The sequence below is a fragment of the Scardinius erythrophthalmus genome, assembly GCF_964197995.2.
Source record: "Scardinius erythrophthalmus genome assembly, chromosome: 12".
Classification (NCBI taxonomy): Eukaryota; Metazoa; Chordata; class Actinopteri; order Cypriniformes; family Leuciscidae; genus Scardinius; species Scardinius erythrophthalmus.
The window spans coordinates 8,149,361-8,161,858 of NC_138232.1; the positions used below are offsets into that span (position 1 = coordinate 8,149,361).

The 12,498-nt window shown below is 37.6% G+C and overlaps 1 protein-coding gene across 3 annotated transcripts in view; it reads left to right on the plus strand.

The window, feature by feature from the left end:
• ca16b (carbonic anhydrase XVI b) overlaps positions 1 to 12,498 on the plus strand; it is a 91,784-nt gene that overhangs the window by 44,784 nt on the left and 34,502 nt on the right. For all 3 annotated transcript variants that reach the window (XR_014031280.1, XM_081381639.1, XM_081381640.1), the window contains exons 3-4: positions 7,053 to 7,232; positions 9,854 to 10,002. Coding sequence is in view for 2 of the 3 variants with exons in the window: in XM_081381639.1 (XP_081237765.1) it covers positions 7,053 to 7,232; positions 9,854 to 10,002 (329 nt within the window). In the remaining variant the exon portion in view is untranslated. The remainder of the gene's footprint in view (positions 1 to 7,052; positions 7,233 to 9,853; positions 10,003 to 12,498) is intronic.

The window sequence follows — 12,498 nt, forward strand, 5'->3', positions numbered from 1 at the left end:
TGAGGAAATTTAAATCCAGCACCTGCACCATCAGCTCTGGCGCCCCTCAGGGAAATGCGCTCTCCCCACTGCTCTTCTCCCTGTACACGAACGACTGCACTGCCAAAGACCCTTCTGTCAACCTTCTGAAGTTGGCAGACGGCACTACTATCAACGGCCTCATACACAATAATACTTATAGGCAGGAGGTGAACAGCTGGTTGTCTGATGCATCCATAACAACCTGTAGCTGAACACGCTCAAAACAGTGGAGATGATTGTGGACTTTTGAAGAAACACCCCAGCACTCCCCCGGCTCCCTATCAGGAACAGCACTGTGGCAGCAGTGGAGTCATTCAGGTTCCTGGGCACCACCATCTCTCAGGACCTAAAGTGAGACAGTCATATTTGCTCTATTGCGAAAAAAGGCCCAGCAGAGGTTGTACTTACTTTGCCAGCTGAAGAAGTTCAACCTGCCACAGGAGTTGCTGATGCAGTTCTACTCTACAGTCACTGAATCTTTCCTCTGCACTTCCATAACTCTCTGGTTTCTCTCAGCTACAAAATCAGACATCAGATGACTATAGAGGATGGTTCGGACTGCTGAGATGATTATTGGTGCTCCCCTGCCAACCCTCCAAGAACTGTTTACATCCAGAGTGAGGAACAGGGCTCAGAAAATCACTCTGGATCCCTCACATCCAAGTCACTTTCTCTGAGCACCAGAAAAGCCAGCCAGTTTCTTCCCCCAGGCAATCTACATCATGACCAGTTAAATGTTCTACCCACTGTTCAATGATAAATATGTGCAATACCACTTATATTTATTTTTCTTTTTATTCCATTCCCGATAAATTCTCGACTCTGCTGTATATAGCACACCTGTACATATTTGTCTAATTTTATACAGTTTCAGCTTCATGTTTTTTGTAAAGTTAGATCACTTTTTAGGGAGCCCATCTTTACAGGGAGCCCACTCCTAAAAAAAGATGCTAAATGTCTCCTGAAATTGAGCGTAATTCTGCTAGAGCAAAGAGCATCTAACCAAAATGTAAAATAGAAAAAAAAATAAAAAAGTAAATGAATATGGCAGGTCAAATCAAACCCACCTGAATTCCAATTGCCATCTTTTCATGAGACCATTATCTCAGAAATGCACTTACTTTTTTTCATCAGCGATTTGATATTTAGAGGCGTTTGCTAAGGCAAGCAATAGTATTGTAAAGGTCTGAAGGCCAGACTATTATAGAGTGTTTTTTTTTACCACCCTAGCAACCGCATAGTAACATGCTAACAACCGCTCAGAATACCTTAGCAATCTTATAGCAAACAACTTTGTGGCGGTGAGTTTTGCAGGGTCAAGCATTTTTCTTCTAATCTAGTTATGTGATTTATTTAATGGTGTTGCTTGTTAAATAAGACATTATTTATGTTAAATAGATGATGATCAGATGTAATTTTATATTAATGAATAAATTCAGATCAGTTCCAAAGAGGGTTTAAATTTTCTTCCATTTGTAAATGTGTTGTCAATGTTGAATTTGCATTTAGGGCCCTGTATTGCATCATTAGTATTTTTACACTATGCAATCCCACATGCCCTGCATTCATTCATACAGTAAATGTAGGCCTTATGGCAACACAAACAGCATAATAATCATAGATGTGTTTTTATGCCAGCTTCTGTCATCAATAAAATAAGTTACACATAACCACTTCATGTTTCAATCCCCCATTGTTTACCATTAAAGTTTAATTGAAAAAAATTCAGATGATGATATAGTTGTGTATCTCTGCATTGCCAGGCTTGAGATGGAAGGGAGAAAATGCTGTATCGTTCTCATTATCATTATCTCGCTCCTCCTGTCTCTTTCTGGAAATCAGATCACGCAGAATTAATCCAATTAGTGTCTCTGTTAATTAGCCTGCTATTCCAAGACTGATATATAAATTAGAGCTTTCAAATTGTTTGGTGAGATTGTTCTGAACACTAATTAAAATGCAGTGTGAATTATATGAATTGGCAGGACATAAAAGATGAGTTATTTCTTGGCGGAAAGAAAGAAGGAAGTTAGGAAAGCCGTCAGATTTAGCACACAGCTACATGATTTCAAGTAGTTCAAGTCGCCCAGCGAATCTGCAGCAGTCTTTCATGTAGATGAGGCTGTTATAGGTTTATTGATATTTCTGTTATATACAGAAAGGCCATGATGAGTGTAATGGCTGATAAACGGTAATATATCTGGAAAGGATGATGTGTCGTACAAGATGTAATTATCCAAGTCAATTCATTCTGCTATTATATTTATATATTGCTGCATAAAATTGTGTTATAAAGGAAATCCATGCATTTGTTAGAGTAAAAGGCGTCAACAAAGACTTTCTACATGAGGTGAACTGTATGGACTAGCCACACCTGTATATGTCATGGCTTATTTGATGCAAAATCACATTTAAATTCAGCCAAATCTTAAGCAGGTGGAGCACCAATCAGAGCGAAAGTATTGCAGCGTAATTGCATCTCTCAGGCATCTGTTTGAAAATACACATATGTAGTGCATGGCGCCTCACACTGCCTTGATGTTGGAGTGTCAATGAAAAATTCAAAAGGGCTTTGAGGCATATAATATCTTCTTATGATCCATACTGATGCCCTTAATGCTTTGAAATGTATTCCAACAGAAATTCTCAACAATCAATGAATGGCAATGAAACCATTAGACCATAATTCATTAATTTACTCTGAGAGTGAGTGAAAAAGCACCATAAAGTCTCTTCTGTAGCTCTCAAATGTAATTCACGCTTTTATTCAATTATATGGGTTTGGAACAGACTGACGGCAGAAGGTCTTCAGCAGCTTTCATTGGCCAAGGACTGCCCAGAGGCCGTCTGACTGACATGTAAAGCAGCCAATCACAGTACATGTTGTTCCATATCATGCTTAGGGGTGTGAAAATGTAACATCAATGTCCCTAAAATAACAAACCGGTGTGTAAAACTCTTGTACGTATTTCAAAGAGTCTATGGCGCAAACTTTACATACTTCACATACTTTTGAATATCCAGCATTTAATTGATCCTGATAAGCGCTCTTTGTCACAGTAGTAAACATGACAGCTTTCTTCTTCCATGAGGGGGTTTGGCATCACGACATCTTTGTATCGGACCGTTAAACAACGCAACACGAACGTCTCCCGGAAATCCTGTAGAATTCAACCAATCAGATAACGTCTTTGAAAATCCTGAAGTGTTTCCAGTTAAATGTGTCATATGCATCAGACGTTCAGCCAGCGGTCTGTGGGCTTTACGTCAGAGGCTGAGACTCGGTTTGCAACAATATAAGAGTAAATAATGGCATACTTCCTTAAAAGGAATAGTTCGAGCCAAATTCGAATGTTCTGTCATTATTCACTCACCCTCATGTTGTTCCAAACTTGTATGACTTTCTTCTGTGGAGAACAAAAGTAGATATTTTGAAGAATTTTTCAACTGTATTCGTCCATATAACAAGTATTATAAAGACATGAGGGTGAGTAAATGATGACAGAATTTTCAATTTCTTAGGTGATCTATCCCTGTAAGTCCTATTAATTATCTCCTCTGACATTTTTTCTCAGTCTTTGAAGAAGAGTTGATAGGTTTCGTCTTTTTGTCGGTGAAAATTTGTTGCGTTTGCAAGAGCAAGACACAGGAAGACACTACAAAACTGTCAACTATCACCTTCCTTCAACACATCTCTCAGTGTGATGTGATGAAAGCTGTTGCATCTTGCAACTCGTGAGGCACGTTGTCTGTGGTGACCGGACGTCAGATATGTATATGGTCCTTACGGATGAACAAAGTGTTGAAACGAAGGAGACGCTGAGTGACTTTTAAAAGAGTGTGATCCGTCGATCACCCTGGCAGGGTGGATGTAGTGTCACTGACACAATTGAAGGTGCAGAGAAAGCCAATTGTTTAGTCTGTGACACAGAGAGATTAAATGGTTCAATGAAGATTTGTGGACTGTCAGTTAGATGGAAGGGGACGGCGTGCAGGAAATACCGTAGACCGATCGCTTAGGATGAGAACAGCGTCTTGGTCTTTTCACAAAGGAACCCAGATGACTAATTAATTAGGAGATCAGAGAGCGGAGGGAATTCGTCTCGGCTTTGCACAGGTGTTTTAAATCTATTTTAGCGAAGATGGTGTCCTGCATTGCTGTGGGGGGCTTATGTCAAAGAAGCCTGAATCTGGACTGGAAAATGAGTATTCCAGGTGAAGTGTCTTTGTGTAGATATCCAACCCCTGCTGGGACAGAAACCGACAGCTGGTTTGGGACACGCCGTGCTAGCACTTAACAAATCAGAATAGAGGAGTCTGGCCCACGGAGAAATCAATGGGGAGGTGGAAAGGGGTAATCCAGCATTCATCTAAGATTCCTATTAGCACCAAGAAAATGGGTGGAAAATGCAAGTGGCTGACTGTGATCTGAGCTGCCTGCCTGAAAGCATAGACGCAGAACCCTGAGGAGATACATTGAAAGCCAAGATAACCCTCAGAATGCGTTTAATTGGCCTGTGACATTGGGGAAAAAACAGCATCAAATTGTAGCATCAATTCATTGTTTTGGACATGGACAGCCGTGTTGTCAGAATGCAAAAATATTCACAACTGAGAAACCAGTTGCTTTGCCGTCACTTGAAAATTTATGTCAATTAGCAGAGATCCGAGGAGAGTTCCGCGCTGTAGCGGTGGGCCAAGAACTTTGGAATGACCTACTTGTCCCCTCATTAATTGGGTAAGAGGAGTAACCTTTCCTTTAAAGAGGAGAACCGTGACTTCTTCTGTCCCAATGGAAAGTGATCTGACCTTAATCTGTCAGATGGAAAAGAGAGCTCCGCCATTCTCTCGTGGTCTCAGTGTTCCTGTTTCAGAGACCTAGGTGTTGGGTTGAAATTGGTCAGGGCATCTCAGTTTTCTGTCTTCGATTGCTTGGTCCAGTAGCATCCAGCAATATTGGGTGTTTCATTATATTAAATTAGATTAGATTAGATTAGATAAAATTAAATTAATCTGTACATTAGGTACATTTGCATATCTGTACATTTAGGCATAATTCAGTGACTCTTTCTACAGGTCACAGCTATACACCAGTAGGTGTTGACAAGTGAATTTTTATGAGTGAATCATTGAGTCATTCAGTCAACCATTTTGATTTGTTCAAAAGCACAGATTCATTCAGGAATGCAACAAGTGACTGTCAATGAGTGAGTCACTGAATTAGGGATGTGTGAAACTAGCCGACTAGTCGATTAAACGATACTGCTGCTGCTAGTCGACTTTGCACATTTAACATTTGCTTTATATTTTTACAAAGGCTATGTGTAAATTACCATCAACTGGCAATATTGGTATCTAAAATGTAAGGTACTCGATATTAACTTCTTTTTTATGGTTTCTGTTTGTAGAAAAGCAGTAAAGTGGACAACTAGAGCTTTTTCTGTGGACATGAGTCAATTTGACAGCGTTTGGTGTGTTTGGTTGGTGTGAAAGCGGATTTCCGTACTCTACTTTGCACCAACAACCCACACCAGTCAAACTTTGTCAAACTGACTCGTGTCCACAGCAAAATCCTAGAGTGAAAGCGCCCTCAGAATATCATTGGGATTTTATACAGTATATAGACAAGGAAATTAAGCATGACTGAGCTCAGTTGGGAGTCGACAGACTTTTAGCACAGAACATTAGAGAGAACATTATTCTTGACACCACGATCAGACCCTCAAGCCCGAGGGCAAATCTGATGTGCTGCTGTCTTTGAACCTATGACATAAAATACTTTGGTTACTAAAATTTTTTGACTGTGCATTTGATTTATCATCATGGATTGACACGGGTCATTGTGTACACGAGATAGTGTTGTGGTGGCAACCATGCACCTTTTAGACCAATCCAGTGAGGCTTTTCACCTCTCCTCCCACTTTCCACTATCTAGGCTGGTAAGAATCTCAGCAAGAGCAGTCCTGATGAGGAAATGATAGTGGTTAGTTAAATTTCGTACCTTTTTGTTATGTATTCAGGTTGCCATAGCAAAGTCTATTTAATCTGACTCTGGAGAAGCCAGTCCAAAATTTGGAGTGATTAGCTTCAGGCTCCACACTGGTCTTCAGAAATTATAATAACATACTGTCGTGTACATTTGTCCTTGCAGGAACCTGAAAAATTGTGATTAAAATTACAGTTTTCCTTAGGAGTTTCCCATTACTTCCTTAAGATAGTTTGCTTTTGTTAAAGAGCAAAGCCATCCATACATATAGCTGTTTACCACAACCCTCTAAATGTCACAGATTATTATTCATATACTGTGTGGGAGACTTAATTTGAAGCGCAAAGCATTAACCATTAGGAGGCAATTTAAATACACCACTTTGACATGGACTCTGATATGTCTGCCACCACTGGTAATGAAACCATTCATCAGTTTAGCAGTGCATGTTTGCAGAACATGCATGCTCATATTTCTCTGTCTTAGGCCAACACAGATGGCTGATGAGCAGCAAATGATAGCTCAACAACATTATGAGAAAAAGTTTGCATTGCATTTGTGTTTTGCTAATTCTGATTTACATTGCAAATGTGTACTTTTCCTCAACTGGTAGACAGAGATGAGTCAATGTTTAGTCAACAGAGGAATTTTATTCTGTCCTGATGCATGACATGATCCACTCTGTCTAAAACTATTTTAAACAGCATTTTGCACATTCATTTTTACACAAAAAATAAATGTTTTTTATTTTAAATCATTATGCATGCTATTTTTATTGATTGAGAAGCCTCATGCTAACTGAGAGACTACATGAAATATTTGTGCTTTTAAAAATTAATTTGCCACACCACAGGACCTTTTAAAATGAACTAGTGAAGGAAAAATGTGATTTAAAAAGGTCAAAAAATGCACTTAAGGTTAATTTGCATACTGATGGTATGTAATTTGAGCGCATTTGAGGTTGCTTTTAAGCATTTGCCAATGAATAAATATAATGCAAATGTACTGAAGAGTTTCTTGTTCATTGTTCCATATCCTTTCGCAGGCACATATGGACCACGGAGATGGGCCTCCGCTTATCCAGAATGTGGGCAAAGGAATCAGTCTCCAGTGGACATCCTAGATCAAGACACCCGAGTCTCTCAGGAGTGCCAGGAGCTTACCTTGGATGGCTTTGAAACCAAGTCATCAAACAGGACTACCATGAAGAACACGGGCAAAACAGGTTAGTCAACGAATTAAACTTTTAACAATCCTCATCTGCTCTCATTTCAGAACGTTGACCATCATTGCACTCTTAGCTTAAGGCCAGTTAAATTTTTAAAATGTTTCCAAATAATTGCACTGTAAGAAACATGTAGATGTTGAAAGGTTTCCATCATGACACTCCGTTGCATCAGGTTTTAGGGAGTTTGAAAGTCATAGACCAAGCAAATGCTGTACACAGTCTAACGCCACCCTCAGTAAGTTCCTATAAGATCACCCTGAATTGTGTTATGATGCTTGTACATCTGTTGTGGATGTGGAAATCTGAGCAGCATTATTTACAGCAATTTACATACTTGAACTACCATTCAAAAGTTTGAGGTTGCTAAGATTATTTTTGTTTTTTGAAAGAAGTCTCTTATGCTCACCATGGCTGCATTTATTTGATCAAATATACAGTAAAAACAAGTTTTCTGAATTAATATTACAATTTTAAACAACTGTTTTATATTTTGATATAAAACTGAATTTTCAGCATCAATACTCCAGTTTTTCAGTGTCACATGATCCTTCAGAAATCATTGTAATATGTTGATTTGATTTCTTATTATTATCATGGTTGTGCTGCTTAATATTTTTGTGGAAACCGTGATACACTTTTTAGGATTCTTTGGTGAATCGAAAGTTCAAAAGAATTGCATTTATTTGAAATAGATTTTTTGTAACAATGTAAACGTCTTTACTGTCACTTTTGATCAGTTGATCATGCATCCTTGCTGAATAAAATATGAATTTAAAAAAAAATTCAAATCCCCAAACGTTTGAACAGTGGTGTATCACTAATATGACCAAAATATAAATAAAAAAATCTGAAATATTTATTTTCAAAATATTGATTATTTCTAAATGTTCTCCATTTTCCTAAGAATTCTTAGTGGCCATAAATATTCTTATTAAGTCCCCCACAACTTATCTACCACCATTTACATTTAGCATTTTTGCACTAGTTTGTAGGGAAATCAAATCACCCACTTTGGCCTACAAATCTAAAACTAAACAAGGATGGCTGATGAAACAGCATACTTTTCAAATAATGCATTCTGCTGGTTTTAATTAGTAGTGATTTTGAGAATGGCACACTCTAAGAGCGCTATATTTACTCTTGAGAAGGTTTTTGGGAATGCTCGCCAAGACCATCAACTCGTTGTGGCATAATTACCATAGACCTACTGTTTACAGAGCACAGCATTAGATCCTTTAAAACCCCAGCATCACGGGATTGAAATCGCGTTGGAGGGTTGGGGGTGTGGGGTGGGGTCCCCCTCGGTTGAAAACACGTTTATTGCAATCACCCTCGGATGAAATTGCGGGGCCCCCCTAAGGCTGGAGGCCCCTAGAACCGTCACCACCTTTCACCCCGCTAACAATGGCTTTGCGAGGAAACCCTCCTGAGTACCACGGGTCTTTAGCCCAGTGTGTGCATACAGCGATGTTTGTGTATTCACCAAAAGATCCTATCTCTCCACAAACATTTATCACATCCCACTGAATCAGTTTGTTTACTCACATCCCAACACTTCAGTTTACTTAAGAATTAAACACAGATCTCCACACGAGAGCTTCTGTGACGTGAGATGTCTTCACGTAGTTCCTTGCAGTTCAGCCTAGTTTCTTTTGATTACGCTTCTCGTTCTAATGGAGTATGTGGCAGAGCTGCAAAACTTTTCGTCCAGTTTAACATGGTACGATGTGATTAAGGCCCAGATTTACCTAACAGGGCAAATTAGCGTGAGAGCGCAATCCCATAAAAGTGCAGATGGGGGTGAAAAGTTCTGCTCGTGATCTACTGACGACGCGCAAATTTAAGAACACAGACGCAGCCGGATCATTTCATAATGACCAACGCAATCTACCAAGAGCCGGTCAAATTAACGTCTGGTTTGGGTGATAAATAATGGAGCAAACACCAGTAAATTGACTGGTGCAAACCATAGGAAATCACCTTGCATGATTCAATTCATAGGGTTTATTTGCTGCAGACAGTGCTCCTATTTGATTCCATCAATTTACTGTCTCTACTTACAGTTGAATGGATTCATTCAAATGTTCAGAATGTTTTAAAACGTCACCGAGTTTGACCAAGTTTATTAATTGGCATTGGAAAACCAAGTGTATGAAGTAGTTATCCTGTTTCTGCAGAGTCTACCCAGCAGAAGCAATGGAAGATATTTCAATTTGTTTACCAATCCAGGCTTTAAAAGGTCAAGAGGTCGACTCTTAATGCGGTATAATGTGACGGTGTGTGCCAGGAGAGCCTATGGAGCTCATTTTGATTTGTCCGCTCTGGCCTTCAAAGTGCACACTCAGTTTCTTTTGCATCATTATTTGTTTTAAAGGTCCTTTGTCAACATAAAAAAGACAAAATTCCCCTAGAGCATTTTTACAGTCTGAAGAAAAGCAGGGTATTACAATGTGTATATATATCTGAATGCATTATTTGTTGTTGAATGACACAGCTTAAAAAGCTGTACATATACTTGGTTGCCTTAGTTTTACATACTATGGCTCATTGAATTTGAAGTAAATATTTATTTTAAGAGTGTTTAACTCCCTCATCTTGTCTTGTTTTCTTCATCACAGTGTCTATAGCTCTGAGGAATGATTATTTTGTGAGAGGGGCCGGCCTACCTGGACGCTTCAAAGCAGAGAAGGTGGAGTTTCACTGGGGAAGCACCAATGGGTCGGCTGGTTCTGAACACAGTATCAATGGAAAGAAGTTTCCAGTAGAGGTGAGTAAGTCACATTATGTCTAGAATACAGAGTTCATGAACTAGGGCTAGGTGATATGGGCCAAAAAATTATCACAATAAAATGTTTCATATCAGTCGATATTGATAATTATCACAATAAATGTCAAATTTTTATTTCTTTCAAGTTTAAAGGCAGATTTTTGTCTCCTGAGTGAAAGTTGTAGAAACCAATGGAAGCTTGTTTCCGCCACAGAATAAAAAATAAAAAAGGTAATTGCGACTTTTTGTCTCAAAATTTTTCTCGCAATTGTGAGTTTACATTACATCTTAGAACAAATTTCAAATTTCCTCATACATTAAATGTATAAGGTAAAAGTATAAAACAATTCAATATGAATATCCCACATTTCTGCCACAATCCAATGGTTTCAGTTAGTGCTACTACAGTAAATCCATGGTAAGGAAAAAGCCTTCTAACTGTATCGTTGTGGCAAAATGTTTTTCCTGTTTTCTGCGTAAGTGTTGTTGAGAATGTCAGCGCCGTTTCGTCTGGCTTTAAACTAGTTTAAATCGCAAGGCATTTGATTTGTTGTTTGTATGGGAAAACTCTGCATGAAATGGAACACTTCTTACTGGATCTCACAGTGATGTTTAGTGGGTGCGAGATCGAGATGGTCAGCAAGAAAATGCATTGCTTTAAGCTCGTGTTGCGGTGCGTTTTGAGCCGAGCTGATGAATGTTCAGGGTGACGCGCAGTTCAAACGAGCAGCTCTGCTTCTTTTTTCTTTTTTTTCTTTTTTTTGAGTTTGCCGTTTAATGTTTCTCATACCAGCTCGACAGTCTGCAATATGCATGCTCAGCATTATTTAATGCACAAACATTATTTCAAACACTAATATATAATTATATCAAGAAAAATTATATTGCGGTAATTATCATTATCGTTTCATCACCCAGCTCTACAAACTACAATTGTACTCAAAAAAACAATCATTTCCACTTCCACTTCCATCTGAAAGAATCCAGATTTCGGATTCTTTCAGTATGTTCTGTAGTAAAATCAATACAGCTATAACGAAACCTGAGCAAAAGCTCAAATCTCTCATAGTCAAGACCTTTTGGCGAACAATTTTCTTTAAGTAATCCATTGTTTCTTTACAAAACACAGTCTTTGTGAATAGCCCTTAAACCACTCACTTTCACATTTAAAAAATCTTATTAGAATGGATTTTTAGATGAGTAGGACAACTTTACTAAATGTGTTTCTTTAAAAAAGTTTAAAGTTTTTCCTTAAAAAATGATTCCACCTTGATTTGAGTAGGTTGAAAGTGGTGCTCTAATCTGCACTAATTGAAGAGCCTCTCAATGAAGCCGGGAGGGATCGATGTGTTTTATTGACTTGATACATTTCACAAAAGAGCAAAGATATTCTGCTTCCTTCTAATCTCATCTTTAAAATGATTTGAGTTCTGTGGCCGGTTGCATAAACTGCTTAGACTAGTCTTAAAGTAGTCATCTACATTTTTTGCTCTTTTTACTCCTAACTTTTTAAAGTCAGTTACATAAAATGGTAGATTGGTCTATTTGGAATTAGAAAAGTAAGACTGATTACCTCTTGGTTAACTACTAGTAGCCAAACTAGTTCTGAAGACAAAGTCCTAGCAAAGTTTATGCAACTGGCCCCTGCCTGGTTTCCTTCACCAGTTGATCTTGGTGCGTAAATGGACCGAATGTTTCTATTCAGGTTTATTTAAATTTGTAACAATTATTGTAATAATAAAGCATAATAGATGAATATATACACTGGTGGTTAAAAGTTTAGAATAATTCGTTTTTTTAATGTTTTTTTTTTTTTTTTTAAAGCCTCATGTTTACCAAGGCTGCATTTATTTGATGAACCATACAGTAAAAACAGTAATATTGTGAAATATCATTCAAATTTAAAATAAATAAATACAATGTATTCCTGTGATGGCAAAGCTGAATTTTCAGCATCATTACTCCAGTCTTTAGTGTCACATGATTTTTAAGAAATCATTATAATATGCTGATTAAAATAACTTTTATTCAACAAGGAGACATTAAATTGATTCAAGTGACATTTTATAATGTAAAAAAAAAAAAAAAACTTTCCTGGATTGGTAAACAAATTGAAATATCTTCCATTGCTTCTGCTGGGTAGACTCTGCAGAAACAGGATAACTACTTCATACACTTGGTTTTCCAATGCCAATTAAAAGTTTTTGAACTTTCTATTCATCAAAGAATCCTGAAAAATTGGTATCAAAGTTTCCACAAAAATGTTAAGCAACAAAAACTAATTTTAGAATGTAATAATATTTCACAATATTACTCTTTAACCGTTTCAAATAAATTCAGCCTTGGTGAGCATAAGAGACTTCTTTCAAATTTTTTTTTTTTTTTTTACTTAATTATTCCAAACTTTTAACCACCATTGTATTATTATTATTAATTGTATTGTAATATAGTGTATATAAATATGAATAAAATTAATTATCAAATTTTATTTATTTA